This window comes from Sceloporus occidentalis, unplaced genomic scaffold (assembly GCF_023333645.1).
Source record: "Sceloporus occidentalis isolate IW3139 unplaced genomic scaffold, rSceOcc1.0.p SCAF_179, whole genome shotgun sequence".
Taxonomy (NCBI): domain Eukaryota; kingdom Metazoa; phylum Chordata; class Lepidosauria; order Squamata; family Phrynosomatidae; genus Sceloporus; species Sceloporus occidentalis.
Window position 1 is genome coordinate 845,789 of NW_028317159.1, and position 24,681 is coordinate 870,469.

General features: G+C 37.6%; 1 protein-coding gene across 1 annotated transcript in view; it reads left to right on the forward strand.

Annotated features, from left to right (window-relative positions):
* LOC149278825 (protein-glutamine gamma-glutamyltransferase 5-like) overlaps positions 1 to 18,824 on the forward strand; it is a 37,473-nt gene extending 18,649 nt beyond the window's left edge. Inside the window, exons 11-21 of the mRNA XM_089501705.1 lie at positions 7,533 to 7,712; positions 9,293 to 9,411; positions 12,197 to 12,325; positions 12,424 to 12,601; positions 12,787 to 12,925; positions 13,349 to 13,452; positions 13,549 to 13,788; positions 13,872 to 14,162; positions 15,810 to 15,970; positions 17,650 to 17,786; positions 18,674 to 18,824. Of these exons, the coding sequence (XP_089357831.1) occupies positions 7,533 to 7,712; positions 9,293 to 9,411; positions 12,197 to 12,325; positions 12,424 to 12,601; positions 12,787 to 12,925; positions 13,349 to 13,452; positions 13,549 to 13,788; positions 13,872 to 14,162; positions 15,810 to 15,970; positions 17,650 to 17,786; positions 18,674 to 18,824 (1,829 nt within the window). The remainder of the gene's footprint in view (positions 1 to 7,532; positions 7,713 to 9,292; positions 9,412 to 12,196; positions 12,326 to 12,423; positions 12,602 to 12,786; positions 12,926 to 13,348; positions 13,453 to 13,548; positions 13,789 to 13,871; positions 14,163 to 15,809; positions 15,971 to 17,649; positions 17,787 to 18,673) is intronic.
* Positions 18,825 to 24,681: the final 5,857 nt, after the last annotated feature.

A 24,681-nucleotide genomic window follows, 5' to 3' on the forward strand; every position in this document is an offset into this window, starting at 1 on the left:
AGAGATAATGAGAGATGAGAAAGGGGGGAAATAACGAGGAGGAGGAGGAGATAAAGTGACATAGGAGGAGAGATAAAGTGAAATTGGATGATAGATAAAGAGAAATGGGAGAGATGAGATAAAGGAAAAGAGTCAAGATTATAAGAAAACGTTGAGGAGAGATAAAAGAAAAAGTGCTGGGGGCAAGTACAGTGTGGGCAATCTGGATGCTGGGTAAATCATATGTGTGCAATCTGGGTGCTGGGCAATTTAGGGTTTCCATGCATTATTTATTTGATCTTTACCTTTGATGCTGAGTTTGAATGTGATTTTTAGTTGATCTATACCTGAACTACACGAGGGGGGAAAAGAGAAGTGTGACTCAGTGAATGAGGGAACAAAGGTACTCTGAGGATAATGACCAGGGGAGCCAAAAGGGTGGTCCGCACAGGGGGCCTGAACACCTAGAGCCAGCTCTAATCGAAACTTGCCTGGCCCACATCATTCATTTACCTTGTGATGACATCGTAATTGCATGCTATGGAGTTGAGGGATGGGGATGGAGTAAATACTTGGACAGCATTCAATCAATATTAAAGACAGCCCTGGTGTCCATCAGTGCATACTCCTATCACTCTGACATGTTAATATACCAACTTTCAAATACACAGCATGAGTGGGTAAGGCATATTTATTTTTCATAACATTGACTGGGGAAAGTCTAAAATCTAGTTGATCCACAAAATGTGCTTTGGCCAGCGAAATGTATCACAACCGAAAGTTGTCTAATGTCACAGGTTACTAATAAAGGAGTTATTTCTTGGAACAATTATTTTTCCTTGAACAATTAAACTCATGTTTCTATGTCAAGGGCTGACATCCAGGACGACACTTTTTTAAAATGAATGTTATTGGCAATGTAAAAATGTAGAGATAACAAGTGATAACCCTTTTTCCCATGACTTTTGGTGTGCTATCATCATGTCTGAATGTACAATAGATACTGTCTGGGTGGTAAGATCTGGCAGCAGTATATGTCCTTGGCTCTTGTCCCAGTTTATCCGTCAATGTACTAACCTTTATCGAACAATATTTTCCCTGAAGCATTCAGAGGCACTTTGGAATGCTACCCAGCCCATGTTACTAATTTTTTAGAATGAAGGTAAATACCAAGAATAAAGATAATGTCATTCCTCCAAGGTACTCCTCCCCCACCCTTGGTTATAAACAAAGGCACCTGTTGGGTGTCTTATCTAGTCCCTCACTAAAACACTTGAATATTGTCAAGTGCCCTGATGACACACTCAATGTAATTACGGAATTAAAGGCTGTCATTTTATTTTTAACGTTCAGCATACCCAGACACAGATGTCAGAGAATAATGATAATAATCAATGAGGAATGACTGTGTTTTGTTCATAAGTATCTAAAATGATTTAAAGACATAGCTAATGAGTGTTTTGTTCGGCAGTATCAATAGTTACACACATATAGAAATGATATACGCAAGGGTGACCCCCGTTTAGGTAGTGTCTAGATTGCATGGGCAGGGCTTCCTCAACATAAGAGATAAACAATGACTGATCCCACTCATAAGAGAAGATCAGAATAGAAACGGTGTCACGAACGCACTCTACTCCAAGCGTGCGCGTGATTTGGTTATGGTGGTAAAAGGGTTACAATTCACTATCTGTCTGCCCTAGACCGGAAATAGTGATAAAAATACAAATATCCACCCTTAATACCACCCGCAATTAACTATAATGATATAACAAATATCAAAATAACGCTGCCACCACCAAGACAATTTAGAAATGGGGTGCCTTGGTACCCCAAACGACTCAGACTAAAAACCCACAGAATATTTTAACACAATAATTATGTGATTTAAAATTACCAATAAAACAGTCTCTTCAGGTAACGCAAGTCTTTGCCAGACAAAGGCAGAACTTAATAAAGGAATATTTATTATGAATAAAAAAATCACAGTGCATACACAAAAAGATGATAACAGATTATTTACACCAACAGATAAAAATAAAAAGGAGAAAATTACAGAAAACCGAACTACTCACTGAATGGTCAAGTAACAGTTTTTCTGTCCGTAGGGCTCCGGCAAGGAAAGATGGCAACTTACTCAAAATTAGATCTTGGCCCCTAGTAAGCACACTGACCAATCTTCTTTCACTAACTTTATACTCTTTCCCAGTTCATCTCGAGTTTCCAAGCCGGCCCAGAGGTGGTATAAGCAGGGGGAAGGTGTACCATAAGTGACCTCCCCCTTGAGTAGTGGAAACATATCAGTCAAAATAACTTATTTTCATTTTATCGTCCCTCCTGTGCTCGCCACAGCCATAATTCATGCATTTATGAATTTCCTGTAAATTGTGAAGTCCATAGATATGTCACACTTGCTACATATGACTGACCATCATAGACTTCACAATTCCTTCCAAACCGTTTACGTTGCGCTGTCATGTTTGTACTCTTTTTGTAGGCTGCGCTTTCCCCGTTCTAGGTATGCACACAAGGAGGTACGATAATGAATATATGAGTTATTATTGATATGTGTTGGATATGACCTGGATATGAGATGGTTTTCCTGACTGCTAGTGGTCACTTAGCATATCAAAGAATCCAGTATTATGAGGGGGAAACAGGCATATGGTCGTCTACATTTGAACCTAGACAAAACGGCAGCTCCACTGCAGGACCTAACACCCTGTAGAAGGCCCCGGTTGGAGTCCGAGCTTCAAAGGACACATTTATCTCCCAAAACCTTTTGGCACCACATGACTGTACAATCAAATTAACCCCTCTCATACTGAAATTGGCCATACCATCTCTACCAAGTAGCAAGTCCATGTATGCACTACACAAGTTGGTGTGACAAACGGCATAGGAGAACCCAAAACCCTAGATATCTCCTAGGTCTTATCTTCAGTATGGTGTGCTGTGTTTATGCTAGAAAGCATAGAAAGCCAAGGGCCCACATTTATTCTACTACATTGCAAAAAAAAATAAACATTTGTATTCATTTAGGCATTCAGGACTTTAGAATCATAGTGACGAGACTAAGATGGGAATATTTAATTGCCCAAAGAATGGAAATGTAGGCAGGGCAGAGGCTGTTGAAGATACGAAGAGAGACAACTGTACTCCACAGACAACTCAAAGCTCCCTCTTTGAAGGATGTAGTTTCTCTTAGTAGTAAGTTACAACTTGTGTATGTCTCTTGCAGTTGATCAATAATCTGAACATTACATTCTTCACACATTTTGGGAACCTAAAAAATATTTCAAAAGCCAATCATTGGCAGGTCTACTATATAGAAAAATTTATAAAAAAGAAAAAGTTCCAACTTTTAGAGTAGTCATAAAAAATCTATCCTTTTCCTTTTCTTCCTCTCAAAGCTGAATCTCAAAATTGCTTTGGGCAATTTTTACTCTTCGTTTTGAAATATTCAACTTGATTGACAAAGATGATTAAACATTTGTTTTGTAATTTTACCAGTTAACATATTTAATTATATGACAGCTAAAATCATGTCATAGTAATCAACATAGTCATTTGTGTTTAATAGTTATTATTAAGGTTGTGCTGATAGGAAACAGGAGGTAGACATTCCTGGCATCAAATTAAATCACAGAGCAGGCTAGTGTATGCATCTTTAGGTATCCAAGACATCTCCATTCAATAAACATTTTTTTTCTGTGACATTAGGGATTATGACTGCTTTGAACGTATATGCTATACGTCTGTGCTCTCAATTTTAAATGCCCCAAAAATTTAAGAAATGAATGAGCAGCATTATATGGATCGAAGAAAAACTACATTTGTGCCTATCTATCTTCCCTATATCTTGAGAATTTTCTCAGCATTTGACTTCCAAGAAATGATCTTTTTGTAATCATGAGATTTCACAAATCCCTACATCAATGCCACACACAATGTCTTACAAGTACTTTAAGTAGCTCAACACCAAATAATGAAAGGTCAATGCTTTCTTTGATCATAAATAATTATTACAAGGTTAATAATAAAGCACATATGCCCTAGGAAATATGGGTTATTTCACTCCTAATCTGGGTTTACTGTCCACCTGTTTTAGGATCAGTTGAGTGGTGGTATATCTGGCTGTGACCATCTGCTTCCTCCACATTATTTTCCAGATCAAGGACAAGTCAGTGTTCTCCAGCCCTCATATTCATATTACAAACCAGTTTAGGAACATATGCTAAAGGACAAACACAATTTAATTATGTAATACAATCAAATCTATTTGATAAGTCAAGGCGTTGAAATAAACCTGAATGGTTACAACTGGCCTGTGGACCACCACTTGGACAACAATGCACAATAATGGTTTATCAAAGAATACACATGAAGCTATGGTAGACACACTACATGTTAGAGCAGTATAGCCAGGTTGAGATTAATTAGAAAGGGGTGGAATTTTTAAAAAAAGAACATGGAGTTAATTTTCTCCACTTAATATTTCTGCCAATATTCTTCAGGAACAAGATGTGCTATAGCATTAAATTTTTGGTGTATTAATGGGCTTCCTATAATTTAGCAAATACCAGTCAGACCGAGAAGAATATGGGCAGAGACAATACGGAGCGGGAGGTGCTTGGGATGAGGAGTTCAACAATACAACAGAAGTTGATTCATTCTAGAAAGATGCTTCTTAGCTTTGTCACATGAACTCATAAGTAGCAGAGAGTTGGAAGCAGACACAGCTGCAGACAATGAATTTCCGTAAGTATATTCCCAAGCGACTCCTAATATAATGTTACCTGCTGCTCCGTTGTCTTTTACAAGCATGTTGTATAAATGTTACTTAAATATAATTCAATGTTTCGATGGATATTGCAAAAATAATACTGGTAAATAAATACCATGTTCATTAACATGTGTGTCTGATGTTTAGAAATTAAGAAGAAATGAAAACAACTTTGTCTCTAACTATGCCTTGGGAAGGTTGTTCTTTTAATATGCAAGGCCAATTAGAGATAATATTATTTTATAGATATCAGAATTGTTAATGACTAAGTTTCCAACATACCTGGGTTTTGGAGTGTTTGTACAGTACTAGGTATCAGAATGTAAAATTCATTGGAAGAACATTGTGTTCTGTTTTCTGGATATAATAGATAATATCTACCTGTTGGATGTATTATATAGCTGTATGAAATTTGCCGTATTAAAAGCAATTGTGTATGGAGTCTTGTGTGTTCTAATTTAGAACACTGACAAGCAACTAAAGGTTATTTTAGTATTATATTGATACATACAACTGGAACATTTATATAAATAATAATAACAATATTATTATTATTATTATTATTATTATTATTATATGCTATGAGTTATTGAGAGAGAACCAGGGCAGAGATTACATTTCCATTGCATGCCTATAAAATTCCATCATGTCTAATTATTATTTAAAAAGTGCTTATTTGAACCTCAAGTCTTCCTTAAGCTGTATTTTTTTGGTTTAAGAGAATAATAGTGTTATTTGTTAACCCTCATGACATATGGAAAGGTTAACTAGATATCAATAAATATTGTCTTTAATGCCGACCTTGATGTCTCTTAAGACATGTGGGGAGTGAGTTAGCAGAACAATGCATTTCGACTCTATGTTGTTAAAAAGGACCAGCAATACCATATTATGATTTTTATAGCAACCTAAATATTAAGAATAAAGATCGATGACAAATTCCGAATGAAAAAAAAGGATTAATAGTTTGAGGGGACCTTACACTTTACACATGTTATGAAATCTGATGCAGATATATAAGATATTATGCAAAAATTGTAACAGCCAGCTAATCGAAAGAATGCAAAAATGTTAGGAGCCAGTACTAATATTTTCATTGGATTTGCTCAGCACTGACCTTATAAAAATAAGCATAGCAATAATAAAAGTGTTTTAAGTAAGTAAATATTGCAGTGAGATCATTTATTAATGGAATAATAGTACAATGGTGCTTATCTTAGTTTTAAATGGCAGCCGTGCCCAGATTTTGTCTTTATAGAATAAGCAGAATTTTTGTAGATGACATCTTTGTAATGTCAGACAGGCAGCACCACCCCATTTGTAGCAAAAATGAACTTCAAATGAATGAAAACATCATAAAAAGATGCCTGTTCCTTTAATATTTCCCATTCATTTTTTGTTGTTGCCTAATAGTTTCCCTTTAAACTTGACTCAGAACCATAGCGTGGTTTCAGAATCATTTATGGTAGTTTAGGTTGAGGAAAGTCTTGCGTCCATCAAGCTCAACCCTTTTTAATTACTTGCTGTAGCTGGCATGATGGGAATGCTGGCAAAGGCTCGTTGTGACCAATATTTAAATTAATTTTTTTCAATATAGTGAGTCAGTAGGTGGCAACATTTATAGGAATAACTGTAAAATACATTGTTTCAATATATATTTATATAACAAATAAATATGAATGTGACGGGACCGACCTGTACCCCGACTGGGTACTCCCGCCAAACGTTGCTTCCTCCTGACGGGACACCAACAAGTAACCCCTTCAGCACCGGGCAGGACCAGCGTTGTAGATAGAAGGAGGGACGTCGCTGCACCGAAGCCGCATTGGCACTGTGGCTATCCGAAGCTTAGCTACACAGTGTGGCTACAGCCCACCCCAAACATCAGGCAACACTCATGTTGAGGTGAAAGCAGGACTCCTTTATTAAAACCAAAGACAGAGCTATATATACACAAGTAAGAAAAGGGGCAAGACAAATATCACATGATCTAATTACCATGGCAGGAAGGAAGTAATTAGATCAAATCCTGCAACACAATATCCGGGGGAAGGACAGAATGACATGAGACGTAAATAATTACATTAATTGGGGACGTAGACGTGGAATGACGATAGACATATAATTGGCTTAAGACAGACAATGGCCAGGACACAGGGATAACAGGAGCTCACAGGATTAACAGCTACCTGTTGTGTAATTGATAATTAGGTATGCAGCAGTGACACCTAGTCATACCTACAGGGGGTCTTAAGACAAGGGCTAACTCACAATAACAGGGGAAACACTTCACACCTATACAATTAACAATGCACAGACAATCAGCCTTCTTCCTACCACAGGATGTCCAGCTGACGTTACAGTTCTGATACTCTGAGTGCTAAAACATGGGGTACATCAGCAGACTGAACCCCTGTATTCACACACAGAAGTCTCTACAAGGCCTGGGCCCATAGTCGATAGGGAGGAGGCTGGCTCTCAGGCCTCTCCAGGGGCCCCAGTGATGGAGGGTTCTGTCACAATGAATTTAGTAGGAATGTTCAGATTCTGAATTCAGTTTCTGCAGAATAAGCAGAATTTCGCTGCGAAATTCTGCAAGTTCACTTTAAATGAAGCAAATACTAATCTGTGTCAAAACAAGTTCTACTTAAGTTCTACCTAAAATCAACATTGTTATCTGATTGAGTGTGTATTAAGATGTATATGCACACCAGGGATTTTTTGGCATGCATCCAAATACCAAAATTCATAAGCCCTATTTCAACAGCTCCAGAACTTTACAGAACCGACTTTAATAAATCCAAGAATGGCGAAGAACATAGAACGCAAGCCATCCGGAGCAAAGAGCTTATTATCCGGCGAGGACAGCCATTTACCATAACACTGCTGTTTCGCTATCGAGCAAGAGAAGAGAAACTTGATAACTTGAAAATTATAGCAGAAACAGGTAAACTATGCTTTTCCATATACACTTGTCTAGTAAAATCATTCTAGGATGAAATAAATTTGTAAACCAAAGGCTTCACAAAGCAAAACATGGACAGGAGGGTGAGGTTTCTTATCTAGACCTTGCTAGTCATTCCTTAAATACAAATAATAGGTAAGAATTATTAACTTCGCTGTTCCCAAAAACACTTTGACTCAAAGGCTTAGTAAATCAGCTCTGATTCCTGGAGCTTCAAGAGATAGTAGCGCTGCTGAACCCCATGTATTTTAAACTTTGGTACATAATAATTAATTTGCTCAAAGGAGCAGATCACTTCTTTCTGCACTACCACCTAGTGTTGCATGGAGCTCTTCTGCCTGTTGGAACAAGAAATGTGCATACATTATACATTATATATGTTGGACTGTCTTTTGCAGGTCCATATCCATCACCTCAGGCTGGCACCCAAACCCAGTTTCCAGTATCTGAAGTCCGAGGTAACAAGTGGTGGAGCGCTGAGGTGGACACCAGCAATGACGTTGGGAATGGAGTTTCTCTGTCAATCAAAATATGTTCTCCGGCAACAGCTTGCATTGGGCGCTATAGCTTGTATCTGGGAGGAACATATTGGGGAACCCAACAGTCTTTCTTCTTGGGGACTATTGTCCTTCTTTTCAACCCATGGTGTCCAGGTAAGCACAAGTGTAAAAAAAAAAATGGATTGATGCTTAAAAAACATATTGGATGAAGCTAATTATTTTAGCCATCCTCTGACATTTATCAGCATGTAATGGCTTCAATAAAGGGATCATTAAAGTGATTTATGTGTCAGCAACCATATAAAAATAGAATAAACAGTCCTACGTACATATGCTTAATGTTAGAATGATGAGTCAACGTGAATTATCTGTATATCAAATCAAGAAACGCTGGCACTGGGTTCCTACTCTATATATTGTTCTTCATGCACTAGCTGATAAAGTAGCAACAACTAAGTTCTCAAGGAACCACTAACACGTCTTTGCATGTAAGACATCAAACTACTTTGAAATAGTTAATTATAAGAAAATGAGGAAATTCACATTGATCATGTGATTTCAATTAAATGTTACCAATATTGTTTCATCATTCAAGACCTTGCTGTATTATTTGGTAGAGTACTGTGCAATATACATGCTCCTGATGCCAACATATCTTTTTGATAGATGTATTTGGTATGTCAGATAGATCTATGCTGAGTGCACATGACATCACGGTGTAAGAATTAATCTTTGGTTGTGGTTTGTGCTTAAAATTTTACATGTACTTTTGTCAGTTGATCATTCTTTTCGACCTTTCTTGGATTGGTTGCAATGAAATTTATTACTATTGCTTAATATTATTACTATGCTGTGTTTATCCTGGCAAATTCTACTTTTATTCTATGAACTATTCCTGATAACTCCTCTTAGTTCCTCTTAGACTTTTTTTCTCAACTTCTGTAAAACAGAATGTATTTTTATTGAAGAAATATATAGAGCCTGGATAGATGCAAACCAGTTCTATTAATTGTTTAATAATGATTAAATAAATAACTCCCTTCTCTTGCTTTCTCTTTCCAGATGATGATGTCTTCCTAGATAACGAGACACTCAGACAAGAGTACGTAATGAACGAAAATGGATTTTTATATCAAGGCAGCAAGGATTTCATCCAAAATGTACCATGGAACTTTGGACAGGTATTCCTTTGTATTTTCTTTAGAATATTTCATAGGAATGTTTGAAATGTCCTAAGTCTTCTGTTGAAAATCACTCTGAAAACAATCACTCTTTTGAAATAAAGCAGATAGGGACAATTTTTCATAACTCCTAATATATAGATGGGACTCCACTCATTTTACATATTTGGGGTTAAAAGATCTACACTAATACCTATTATTATTATTATTATAGCAATTTCACAAAGATGTTACTCATTCTAAATTAGAAGTGTTTTGAAGATTAGTGGTGCTATCTGCCTACAGTTTTTTTAAATTGTTAGACAAGAAGAGTCTGGAACAAGATCAACTGGCTGGTGACCAGAGACTAGAGAACTTCCAGACATCTCTGATTGAACCACACAACAGGGGACCATGATGGATAAATCAGGGTCAGGATAGCCAAGGTCATACACGATGGGACCAAACACAGTACATAAAGATTAGGCAGATTATAATTAACTACATAATAGTAAAATGAGGTACGCAGAGAATAACAAGAAACTGTGAACAGTGTCCGGAGCCAGCAGTCAAAAATCAGAATATAATAGCAACCCGTGCAAACAGATGCATACATTACCTCCAATATCCGGGTCATTAGTTCAAATCCCAAGGTTCCTGATACCTGTGACCTCTCTGCACAGATCTATATGGACACGCTACATCCACCATTCTACTGGCCAGTGGTCAAGCTCTAAAATAGACTTGGTTACCACATCCATAGGAGATTAGCTTTTTTCTTTTCGCATAGGTAATTTATGCACATTTCTTTGGGTAAACTAAAATAAGATTAGCCATGGTTCTAAGTTTTAACACTAAGTAGGACAAGAGTGATTATGGAAAAGGCGACAGACAGCTAAATGACTCATTGTCTGAAGTTTAAATTTCACCCTTCAACAAATGTCCCAATTTTAGTAATGAGGCAACACTTTTTGTTGCTGCTGTTGTATTATATATTAATGAAAGTAGGCTTGAAATGTGCACTCAAATATGAAAAGTTGTTAGACATGCTATATTATTTAATGATACTCAGAAATAACAATTCCCATTGAAAAAAATATTAAAATATAATCTGTGTATAAAAATGGTTATATTTATATGGGATCATGGCTAACTCCTATGTAAATCACTTTATTCTAAAAGAGGTCAATTTATGTTTTTTTGTACCAAAGAAGTATATACATTCCTTTCACAAACACTTGTCAAATAATGTATTTTTTTTATTTTTGACAAAACACTCCCTGACACATGAAATAACATTTCAGGAATAAAAACAATACATAATGTTTTGTTCTGTCATAAATATCTTGACTAGGTCCTGATCACTAGAATAATACCTAACTCCCTTTCACTGTAAACAGGCATTTGGATGAGAAGTATGTTTTTGTCTTAATAATGACATGAGCATTCAACAACATTTTTCTTTAAGTCTTAAAAAAACACTGACTGGTCAGTCAAAGAGAGAGAAAAGAACATTCCAATGCAATGGAAGAACGCAACAAAATAAACAATTTCTGAAGTGTCACGGTATTTCTGTGCTCGTCCTGGCCCTACCCATGGTATTAAGTAATGTTTTTCTTCTTCCTAAACTTCCCCTTAGGGCAGTTATGTTGTACATGCATTTGTACAAAATAAATAGACTGCTCATTTATGCAACTGTAGCTCAAATACTGAAAAGTTGATAGCTATTGATGAGTTAAGTAGAATTCGGAGAAGTAAAAGTGGCGGTGCCCAAGCACACAAATAGGCCCAAAGTCGCTTAGACCTGATCAAGCTAGCGCCAGCTCTTCAGAACGTTAGTGGCGCAGGACAAAGTTGAGAACATATTGAGAAGGTTCACAAGGAACAATGCTTTTGATAGATTTGATGATCTTTTTGGGGTCTGGCTTAGCCCCAGCTCAACCACATTTACAGTGGCAACCTCCTTCTTAGATGCAAGTAGCTCCAGGCTGATGTCAAAAGTGTGTAAGTTCTCTGTCTTCTCTGTCTGCACCTGGGCCATCCCTATCATATGTCTATTGCCATATTCAAATGAAAGTTAATTAGGAAGGTAGGGAGACCCTTAACTGTCAAAGGATAGTGGAAGATAATGATGGAGGGGAAGGGAAATGTAGGGAGGGAAAGAGAAAGGTATCTGAGATGTGTATGATGGAAAAGCTAGACTGACACAGATCTAAGGGATGCCAAGGAAGGATGGCATGGCAAGGGAAGCTTGGGAAACCCAAAGTGGTACTTCTGGTGACCTTGCCTAGGGCTCCATTAAATGAGATACTACATTAAAAAGATGGCTCCTTGTGGAATATAGATCAGTTCCAGAAATACTGTTCCCAGCAACATTATGTAGTACATTAAAACAGCTATAGAACTTCACTTCATCAACATAAGACATAATTACACAAATATTCATGCATAACTATGTACCTACTGCACATGTACAATAAATACTTTTTCACTGAGCGGACACTGATAGTGGATCCCTGTTGCATGCAAACTAAATGTTGATATTCTGACCTGACTTTCTGAATCAGGTTTGTGGTGTCCCTCTTTTTGCTGTATCTGTTTAAAGAAAGTGAAGGAACTATTACATCTCCCTAACTTTGAAAGAAGCGTTTACACAAGTCCTTAAAAGAAATAGGAGAGAGAGCTCACTGTGTTTGTAACGGGTTTAAAGCTGTGAGAATCAAATTGTTGGATTGTTCATTGAAATCTGGAATATATGATGAGGGCATAAGCATTGGCCTTCTAATTACTGAACTCTTGGATTTAGTTTGAGGATGGAGTGGGTGATATCTGCCTGAAGATACTAGATATGAGTCCCAGTTTTCTGAAGGACCCGGCAAAAGATTGTTCGAAAAGAGGAGATCCTGTATACGTCAGTCGAATTATCTCTGCTATGGTAAATATGAAAGTAAAACACTAAAACCATTAATTGGTTGTTGTTATGGGGTTTAAGTAAATTGTCTTACAACAACAGTGTATTTTTATGTTATACAGATTAATTCTAATGATGATCAAGGTGTCATCGAGTCCTCTTGGGATGAGTACTTCAGAAATGGCACAAATCCAAGCAGTTGGAATGGGAGCGTCGCCATACTGCGGCTCTGGCTTCGAAGTAACTGTAGACCTGTTAGATACGGCCAGTGCTGGGTCTTGGCAGGAGTTATGTGTACAGGTAAATAATCTGTCTAAACATGGCTAGAAATTGCACCTAGTAATACCTTAAGATATCTAATATCATTATTATCAGCATTAATAATGATGACGACAGTATTTTGGTTCACGTAGGAGATGCACAGTTTTATTTTATGTATTTATTTTTCTATTCATTTGATGTTTCTTTGCATGTTCTTCCTTCAGTTATGAGGTTCCTAGGAATCCCAACTAGAGTCATAACAAACTTCGAGTCTGCTCATGATACAAACTACAGTCTATCAGTTGATGAGTATTATGATGAAACAGGAAAAAAACTGGAGGCAACAGAAGGAGACAGTGTCTGGTGAGAAAAGAACACACAACTGTCTAAAATATATTAGACATATTAAAGCCTATTTTTATCTTTTGGAATAATTTCCTGATTTATGAATGAGGAAGAATTTCTTCTGTAATTTGCTACTATAAGGGGCTCTTTAAATTGTGTATACATTGTCATCTTAACCAATAGTTCCGTGTTAGAGAAAAGTATATCACTTGCAAAAGACAAAGTACTTACATCAATGAAACTATTTCATGAGTCAAACTCACTCTAATAAGAGACCTGGGGGAAAAAAAAATTTCAGGTGTTTTTTAAGAGCATGTTTACAAATATGAGTGCTATTGGGGGTCTACCTCCAGCTACGAGCACCATAAAACTTCCTAGTCAAGCTAACAATAGCAAGAGGGGAAATTGCTATTGTATACAATTTTTGTGGACCTTTTCTAGGAATTTTCACGTCTGGAATGAATGTTGGATGGCAAGACGGGATCTTCGTTCAGGGTATGATGGATGGCAGGTTTTGGATGCCACACCACAGGAGATCAGTGGAGGTACGGTTTATATTACGGAAACTGACTAGGGCCTTCTCTTCCTTTTGTATATTTGGCAAATTAATGCATACCGTGTATTTTCTCTTTGGTCTTTAGGTACATATTGCTGTGGTCCTGCTCCTGTGAAAGCTATCAAGGAAGGTGATGTAGACGTGGATTATGATGTTCCCTTTGTGTTTGCTGAGGTCAACGGTGATATTATTCACTGGGTTGTCAGAGAAAATGGAATGGAAAGAGGGCAAACAGACACACTCTCCATTGGTAAACACATTAGCACAAAAAGTGTTGGGAGCAACACCAGAGAAGATATAACCAGCCAATACAAGTATGCGGAAGGTAATCAGAGACATGTCACTTATCATTTCAAATACTTTAAATCTAAACGCATGGTTTGATACTAGCTGTTGTAACATTTGTAGGTTCTCAAGAAGAGAGAAATGTGTTTGAAAAAGCACTCCTTAAAATGAAGACTACGAAGCCATATAAAACATCAGAGTCCGTTGTGGCTCTAGATTTTGATGTCTCCTTGAAGTTGGTGGAGTCACCACTGATTGGACAAAGCATTTTACTCATTTATCGAATTTTCAACAAAACCCATGAGAGCAAGGAATACTCAGTCAGCGTCAGTGCCCAAGAGATGCAGTATAATGGGAAACCTCTGGAACAGTTTTGGAAAGAAAAATTTGACATGGATGTAAACCCCAACAGAGGTAAGGGGATCAGATAGGCTTTAAGGGCAAATCTTATTGTAATTAAACACGTTTCTATAATGTTGCATAATTTAATAATGAGACACTTAATACATTTTGATTTAACCATGCATTATTAAGGGCCAAGCTCTTTTATAGCAACAACTGGGGTTGGACGTTCAATGTTTATGGGATGAAGCTGTAACTCCTCTAAGAAATTTCCTGCCAATTCCCTCTTTAGTCCACATAGTAAATTATAATATAATCCTTGCTTGTCTGTAGACGTAAATTAACATTTTGGTTAATTGTCATTTGCATATTAATTATGCTCTTCCTGAGATTTTTATTTGTATTTAATGTAATACAGTTTTAATTAATTTAAGGAAGACTTTACTTTAATGAGAGGGTGGTGGATATGGAAAAGACTCCCAGCAGAAGAACCTTGAGGTCCTCAGGACCCCTGAGATTTTCACTTTTATTTAATGAAATAAAGTCTTAAAGTCCTAATGTAAGGTAGATTTAATTTATTGTAAGGGGGTGGGTATGTGGAACAGCCTCCCAGTAGAACTTAAGGTCCACAGAACCCCTAAGATCTTTTTTCCCCCTCATCTTTGCACCTCTCTAATATAAATTGGTGTTTCGGTTGAAGATAACTATAGTCTTTTTCGTCTTTGATTATTTCTTCTGGAGTTCGCATTTACTAATACTTAATAAGCAGCACCCGTTAGATTGACCGCACTCCGAATGCTTAACATATGTAAACAATTTCAACCACATTTTCTGAGAATGCTGCCAAGAATGCCAATCACAGTTTGTTTAAGACTGTGTAACCCCAGTTAAAGCAATATTTTGTAATTACTGGCAACACTCCCGGAAAATGTGTGCGAAAGCCATAACTCGCTTACAGCAGGCAAACCCAATGAACACATTTAACAAAATTTCAGCTGTTTTGTTTTCCGTTAATTTCGATGGGGATCGCCCTCATTTACTCCGTACTTATTAAGGGCTTGATTTCAAAGAAAATAACAATTACTATCACAATAATATAAAATTAGGCAGATCATATATTTTCAGGATAATGCCAGGTAAATAACCTAGTCCCTTTTTAAAGACAGATTTGTAGACTTAACAACACATCATAGCAATGAGCAGTAATATGAAAGCCATTAATAAGTTATGGTAACTTTTCTTTAACAACATTAATGACCTCCATTGATTTTACAGCTCAATACTTCCAATAGTTTATATATTTTTAAGCATATTGCATTCTTCACTTTTTGGCCCAGACAAAATATTATATTTTGAATATTTCAGAACCAAAAGACGCAACTCCTTGTGGCCTAATGAACCGCAAAGGCTCATCATCAGCTGCTTCTTGCATTAACACTTACAACACAACTCGTAATTTCACTAATCCGCTTGCTTGCATACGACTTTAAATTGTGTGCGTTACAGAGGAAGGCATGTGTGTTCACATCTAAAACAAAATACACCCAGCTACATTAAATAGAACAAAGAAATTAAATAAATTACATAAAGAAATGAGGGTACCTATGATCAACCAACGGGGCTGACAAATGCCCCCTTCCTCCAGGAAATTAAAGTAGACTGATATAATGTAGAGGGCATTTTTTATTTTGTGTTTTTTTTTCTCTTTCTTTGTTCCAGCCATGGAAAAAAGCTTCCAGCTTCATCCAGTCCATTATCAAAGATATGTAAGATCAGGAAACAACATCAGAGTCACTGCATTGGCTACAGATCTCAAGACCAAAAAAATTAAGTTAGCCGTTAAGAACATCATATTTGAAATGCCTGCCATCGATGTCAAAGTAAGTTTAACATCCGTAGATAGTAGATATGTAGGAAGTTTGTTTTTGAAATTGGACCTAAGGCATTGCAAGATTTGCCAAGATGGTGAATGCAATGACGAGTGGTAGAGCTTCAGTAAGAGCCAAGCCAGACCCAACTTACGTGCCCTTTCCCCGCAGACACTTAGTGTAAACTCCAAACACCTCCTCCACCTTTATGCCTTAGATCATTTCATCTTTACATAAATGCACTGTATGTAAATCCTAATGGCCATGCTACCCCCACATATTTTCCCATGGGCAGAAACCCACCTGAAATTATTAGAGGTTTTTTATCATTTTTTTTTTTTTTTTTTTTACTTATTGTGCTATTATCTTAATTCTGATGATACAGATTCTTAATGGAACTGGCTAACCATAGAGGAACTCTGTATTGTGTGGTGTTTTTCAGAATGCCCTATAAAGTGCTACAATAAGTAGAGGAAAATCCATCAAAGATGATGAGTCTATATTGCAAAATGCTCTCTTTGAGTATACAAAAGGTGTGGACACAATAGACACTCATTTTTTGGCTCAACTGAGACTCTTTGTCTCTGGAAGGATTAAACCTGTCAAATGATTATGGACAAAAAAATGCAATTACATTTTTCAAGTAGTTTGTCAGCACTATTTTTCTGAATATGTAATATATATATATATATATACACCTCTAGTTGTATTTCTCCAAAACGGCATCTAGGTGGCAGTGTTGACTAGCAGTGTAAAAAGCATGTAATTCCATTAAAGGGACGCTCTAGCATCTAGCTCTAGCTCACTTTGTAAGTACTTTAAAATGCATTATTCTCCCTAAGAAAAAAAATTTCTGGAGCTTCAGAGCTGGAGCAGAATGCCTCCTTTGTGTCCGACGTTTTGTGCCACTGACTCACTGCATTAAAATCAGTAAGAGCGCTTTCTGTGTATGCATTAGAACCTCACAGAACACTTGCTGATTCAGTTGTTGAGCTGATTGGAGGTGGGTATATATTATGTGTCATGAAAAGTGTTTGGCTGAACACATCTCCTGCGTGGCAAATAGCCGGGGGGGGGCTAATAAAGAGGTAATTACACACAGGGGAATTCTGCAGATTCCCCCGTGTACATAGAGTGCTGACCACACAGAAGCTGTCATACGCAGTAAAATGCATATCATGGCTAGGGTGCCCTTTTAAATTGTTATAATCTAGGCTACAATAAAAAGCCTTACTTTGGTGCGGTGACCCCAACCATCACCCAATCTGCCAGCCGAGGCCTAGTTAGCCTATGCAAGAATACACCAGTGCTTATTGGCACAGTTGTTTATTTTAACTAAAATGCAACACCACGGATACAATTTTGTAAAATGAATCATTGTCTATTTGTACATTTGTATTAGCAATATTTAACCCCTTAATGACAAAGCCCGTACATGTACGGACTCAAAATGCATTGTTTTCAATGGGTTTTGGGACCGCCCATTGTCCTTAAGGGGTTATAATAAATGAAGATTGTGTCCTCTATCACACACAATGAGCTCCGTACAGAACCTTAAAAAAAAATACATATGAAAATGAATAAATGTGCACAGCTGGAGTTTGCTTACAAGTTGGTAAGACTTGTGAATACTAATGCAGTGTAAAGCCAGGTACATTATTATAATTAGAATTATTATACCTTTCCTACAGATTTATGGAAAACCACAACTCTACCAGCCTCTGAGTATCATGCTGAACTTCGTAAATCCTTCCAATGATATACTCAGCAACTGTGTCATGACTGCTGAAGGTGCTGGGCTAACCCCAAACGGACCAATCATTGTATAGTGAGTAAAGTAATCATTTATGATTGAGGAAAACATGAGAAGATGGCATGTTCTTCGAGTTTGAGGCTGAGATAGGAAATATTGGAAAAAAAGTGGTAAACTCAAGGAATCTAGAGGAATCCAGAGTAGAATTAAATGAAAAGTGGATGTTTTGATTAATATTTGCTAAACTTTTGGCAAATGTTATACAGGGTATCTTCTACCATCCATCCTCAAGCTGCTCAGAACAATTTGTGAATATTTAGTATCAATATCCAATACAATCCACTAACTATGTACCTTTCTTACCATAGGTAACAAAATGTAGGACAGAATGCTTTTTAACTAAGCAAAAAAAATTATGAGAAATAGTTTTACTACAAATTAATTTTTGAGATATTGTTATCCTAGAATTTCAAAAAGTGACATTATACATACTTGCGGGCTGTGCTGAGGGGCCGGGCCAAACATTTATCATGGATGTATCCTCATTTGAGTCTAAAAGACTTTCTCAGATGATGCCAATGCATGTATGAAATGAATAGTCAACTACTGCTTGTAATGAAAAAGGAGCCGGGGTGACCTGCTGACCCTCCTCTGTACAGCAGGGTTGCAGAGTCTTATTTTACTATAAAATACAATGTTTATAACATAAATTATGCTGAAGATCTACATTACAAGTGTTGGCTAACAGCATGCTCCTGTATCATTGTGCAACCAAGTTAACCCAACAACCTGACCCATAATCTTTCAAACAAGAGCGCAACTGTGCACATTGTTCACTTACCAATGGGATACATTTTTTCTTATGGATATATGTTTGTTGAAGTGCTTTGGTGACAAGTACATACTTTGTCTAAGTGGTTTATTTCATTCTTGTAACTTTTCATGTTTTTTTCTTCTCTTAGTATGGACCAGATTTTTCCACGCCGCTCTGGCTATGTGAAGATCTTCTGTGTACCGGTTAAGAGAGGAAAGCTACAGCTTGAAGTTAATTTTTCTAGTGATAAGATCAAATTTGTTAAGGGAAGTGCAGACATTGAAGTACCCTGGTTGTAGCTGGTGGATCTCTTTGGAAACAATTTGATAGATTTGATATCTTTTTTTATACCAGAAGAACATCAGGACTCACCAGTTGCTTTAAATAACGCAGAAATATTGGAACATGCATATTCTATTTATCCTGTTTTCAAATACATGATTGGGTGATATTTTAAGTTGTGTAAAGTGTACTATTGCTATAATTTCCCCACAATATATAATTATTCCCTGGATTCCATTTTCCAGAGATGATAGTAAGGATTCCTAGCAAGGATTTATCACTGTTTTTGTACTTTTAATAGATTATTAATATATTTTTAGCTATTTTTAAAATATACAGTTTTGTTTGACAAAGAACAGAGTAGTTGTCCAAATGTGGTGCCCTATATAGACAATTGTTTCATTTGTCTCCTTTTGCCGCACTGACCTATACAGCGGTGTATACTGGCTTAAGCCAAGTAGGTTGATAAGCATACCTGGGAACTTCTCTGGGTCAAGACCCGAATCCTCTGGGTCGTGGGAGCGGAATCTTGACACGCCCCACCCTGCCCATTTTTCTTTTAAAAGGGGGTGTTTCACGCTGCCATCACGCCCCCGGTGTCAGCGGGAACTCCTACTGACGTCAGTGGGAACTCCCACCGACATCACGGGACCGCCCGCTGACGTCAGTGGGCAGTCCTGGCCGCAAGGGAAGTCTCCGGGTAGCCAGAGACCAGAAGTTCCCAGGTATGCTGATAAGACATCTTGTGGTCCACTACCCAGTAGACCAGTTGGGAAGATCAGAGATCTACTTTGTAACCAGCTTCTATGGGACCTTTCCCCAACGCTGTGTAGCTTTTCAAAGAGGAATGCCATGATATGATACCATATTCCAATGCAATGCAGAGAGGATGGTGGATGTAGGTCATGAGTGGAGGCTACACCGCTGCCCTGGGTGAGGACCCAACACACTTTCCCAATGCTGAAAAGCCTATGTGTTTATCCAAGGAGTGCAACAATCAAAATGTATGGCCAACAATAAGCACTTTTATGATTTAGATTAACAAACAGATGTGCAGAGAAAGAAAGAGACAGTAATCCATGGGGTAATCCAGAGACAGAGAAACATACAGGGAAGCAGAAGACAACGAAGAAGAGAGATTGGGATAAAAAAATGGGTAGCAGGTGAGGGTCAGCATGGTTGGAATGTCAGGAGTTGTGGCCTAAATAACTTGCAATTATTATTGCACATAAATAAAATAATTGATGCTAAATAAAGTTTTTTCTTGATTCGTGTGTAATAATTTCTGTTTTATCTCGTTACACACCACCATTCTGGAGGGTATAATTCCACACTTTTTATCATTTATTCTCTTAACACATTACCATCTAACCACACAAGTTGCTTATTTGCACATTTTCAGTCAATAATGCAGGAAAACTCACCAGTTTATTCCCATCATTCAGATAGACTATATAATAAAAAGTGGACATCCCTCCTAATTATTTAGTTTAGGTGTTTCAGGCACATCCATTCCTGTTAGGTGTATAAAATCAAGCAAGTAGACAGCCATCTCCATAGACAAACATTGGCAATAACACTGGCGTCTCTACAGGGGTTCTGATTGTCTCCTCATACTGATTCAAAATAGTTTAGAAAGGGACCTTCCGATATGAACAGCACCGGTCCGGGTCGGAAGGGCCCTTTCTAAACTATTTTGAACCAGCACGTGGAGACGGAAATATATCGTCATATGACCTCGCAGTGAAACCGAGGCTGTACGCACAATGTGCGCGAACAGCCAGAGGGAAAGCGGCAGGAGTGGTGAAGGGTAAGCAGGGGCAAGGGGAGGTGGGAAATATATAAATATATGCACTCACTGGCCACTTTATTAGGTACACCTGTTAAAATAGCTTGTTAACACAAATAGCCAATCACATGGCAGCAACTTAGGCATGTAGATGTAGTCAAGACAACTTGCTGAAGTTCAAACCGAGCATCAGAATGGAGATTTATGTAACTTTGAACTAACATGGTTATTGGTGCCGGACAGGCTGAGTATTTCAGAAACTGCTGATTTACTGGTATTTTCACTCAAAACTATCTCTAGGGTTTACAGAGAATGGTCCGAAAAAGAGAAAATATCCAGTGAGCAGCAGTTGTTTGATGTCAGAGGTCAGAGGTAAATGGGCAGACTGGTCCGAGGTGACAGAAAGGCAACAGTAACTCAAATTACCACTCTTTACAACCATGGTATGCAGAATACCATCTCTGAATGCACAACGCGTCGAACCTTGAAGCAGATGGGCTACAGCAGCAGAAGACCCCACCGGGTGCCGCACCTGTCGGCTAAGAACAGGAAACTGAGGCCACAATTCACACAGCCTCAGCAAAATTGGAAGAAAGTTGCCTGATCTGATGAGTCTCGATTACAGCTGCGACATTCAGACTTTGGAATAAACAACATGAAAGCATTGATCCACCCTGCCTTGTATCAACGATTCAGGCTGATGGTGGTGTTATGGTGTGGGGGACATTTTCTTAGCACAGTTTGGGCTCCTTAGTACCAATTGAGCATCACAATGTGTTCGCTGTACTCTAATGGCCTTCACAGTCACCAGACCTCAATCCAATAGAGCACTTTAGGGATGTGGTGGAACGGGAGATTCACATCATGGATGTGCAGCCAACAAATCTGCAGCAACTGCGTGATGCCATCATGTCCATATGGACCAAATCTCTGAGGAATGTTTCCAGCACCTTGTAGAAAGCATGCCATGAAGAATGAAGACCGTTCTGAAGGCAATAGGGGATCCAACCTGGTACTAATAAAGTTGTTAGTGAGTGTATGTATGTATGTACTTGTGTGTGTGTGTGAGCATGCATGTATAATTGTGTGTTTGTGTAAGCATGGATGTGTGTGTGTGTTTGAGTTTGGATATGTATCTGTCTACAACTGTTTTGTGTATGTTATATGTTTTATAACCTGTACCAGTGACCTTATTAAATTTCAATATACATTTTCTATACACTTGAATTTGTCCTTTATTTGTCACACATTCCAAAAAAGAATAACCCTGCAAGAGGGTCCTAATTTCTTACAAGATGGAGTGTGTGTTATGTGTAAGTGTGTTTACATATACTGGGAAGGGGGGCAAGGGGCAATGATGAGCCAAATCCGTTTTTATGTCCATGGTTCTGGAATAGGATATACCAGTCACACTAAACATCAATCACCCAGCAGTTACGCAGAGCACCACCTTTAATCAAACATTCACATCTAATTAGTTTTGTGGTCATCCATAATGAAATCAATGAAATTTGAGCTTTGTCATAGAACACTGATGACAATCACACAGGACAATTTTAACTAGGGAAGATAATGCAGTTGACTAATTATTATTAGGACTCCTGCACAGTGTGAATTCTACCAGTGCGGGGCAAATAAATCTCTAAATCTTGATTGTTAGACATATTCTTTTGGTTTCTATCGTGATTGTTCAGTCTAGAACACAAACATAGAGCTTTAGAATTATAAACTTTTTTCTTTTTTTTTTACCCGGGACGAGTTTTGTAAACACTTAACTTCATTAAAATATTTTGTGCACGGTACACTTTATGTAAATACATCTATGATCTGGGAGTTCTTCTTTTGTTCTCCGAAAGAAATCTGGCAGAGGTGTATGTCTAGGGACACTCCCTGTGTCATCTTGTCACTTGATCAAATAATATATTTTTTCAAAAAAAAAAAAGCACTAAAAACGTTGTATTTTTTGTAATGCTTTATTACTACTTAATCTTTTATTAACCCCTTAAGGACTGCGCTGCGTTTTTCTTTTTGTACCCTTCGTGACCAAGACCGTTTTAACAATTTTGCAGTGCTTGTGTTTAGCTGTGATTTCCTTCTCCCTCATTAAGTGTACCTACACAAGTTGTATATTGGGGGGGAGGTTAAAACAAAAGGGCTATTCAGTTAACCCCATCAAACATATATTTTTGAAAAGTATATACCCCAATGTATTCTGAATTCTGGTAATTTAACCCTGTCCATACATACATTTTACCACAACCCTTTGTCAAAGTTTGTGGTAGTATTTTTTTTTTTACATTTTTTCACACAAATTGTACTTCGGGTATGAATTTAAAGCTGCAGGTATATACATCACTATCAAACAACACCCCACTATGTGTTCTGCAACATCTCTAGAGTATAATGATAGCATCCATGCATAGGTTTGTTGGTTGATTTGGGGAGCTAACAGGACACATTTGAGAGGAATGCATTTTTCAGCTTAGAATTTTACTATCTGTTCATCTTGAATGTCCTATTTGGGGCATTTTTGAAGCAGGCCAATTCAATTTATGTCATCAAACCATATGTTTTTGAAAACTAGACAACCCAGAGTATTTGAAATGCTAGTACTTTAACTCTTTCCATGTCAGGATGTTTGGGAAGATAATTTTAGCACTCATTTCTCATCAAAATAATATTTTTTTATTTTTGAAAATGTTTTATATTTTGCAGAATATTCAGGGGGTTCTGGAGTCTTGGAAACTTGTTTATTTTTTTAAAGGGTGCCACCATCTTGTGAGAGGCAAAATCTCTTGCAGTGGTCTTCAGCCACAGTATGTCCTGGGGTGGGTTTTCGGTGTGTCACCGTTTAAGCTTAGGAGGCAATCGTTGATCAAAGGTATTTTGGGCTTAAGGCCTAGCAGCTGATGGGTTGCTACAGGTTATGTGATATGCTGATGTTTTTATGAGGGATTGTGACCAACGCCCTCATCGGCATTAATGGCTCATGTCTTACTTTAAGGTGAGTGGGTGAAGATTGGGTCTTTTCAAGTCTCCTGGGCATAAGCATTCAGTTGGTTGATAATGTGTAGCAGCCTTTTGTCAGAACTAGCAGAGGCTAAAGGATAGGCAAGAAGCTATCCTTAATCTAAGAACAAGGACTGATTAAGGTCTGATTTGTATATAAAAAGGACAAACTAGATGAGAGAATGCTTCTTACCTCCCCTCAAATTTGATGTTCCTATTTCTATAAACAAGTACCTCTTTCTCTCGCTGTTTAAAAAAAAATGGGAAATATACATATAACCCATAAAAGGGTAATACAAGTTTAGCGTTTAAAAATAAATTACACACTATAGGGATACTATAAGAGAGAAACACATATATTGATCCATTTTCAACCTCACTTCAGGCATACTATTAAAATTACACATAAAATTACATGCTCAATTATACATGAATATCAACAACTGCACCACATACACAACTCATTTTACACAAACCTAATTATCACCTCCCTATTCTCTCCTTTAAATCCAGGTTGCAGTTGACCCACACACCCTCACTTCCTTAAAACGCAGACAAAACAAAATGCAAATACAGTAATTATAGGCGAAGGTTATGCCAGAAGATTTGTATGTAAAATTGTATATGTTTCGTGTCCACCTTATATTTCTATTGCATATATATTTCTATACACATCTGAACACTCACACTAACATACCCAGACATACTAACACACACTCACGCTAACAGATACCCACCCAGACACACACTAACACAACTGGACACACACACACTAGCATACCAAGACACATACACAGACACCCACACTAACAAACACACATGTTAACATACCTAGACACACAGTAACATACACAAACTAGTATACTCAGACACACACAATAACATACCCAAATGCACACACAAATAAGCATACACATACCCTCACCACACGAACATACCCAGACACACATTCTAACATATCCAAACACACACACTGTCACAGACGCTAACATACCCATACACACACACACAAATAAGCAGACACACACAACTCACCATTGTAAAGCCTCAGCCTTTCCTTACCTCACAGTGTAAGC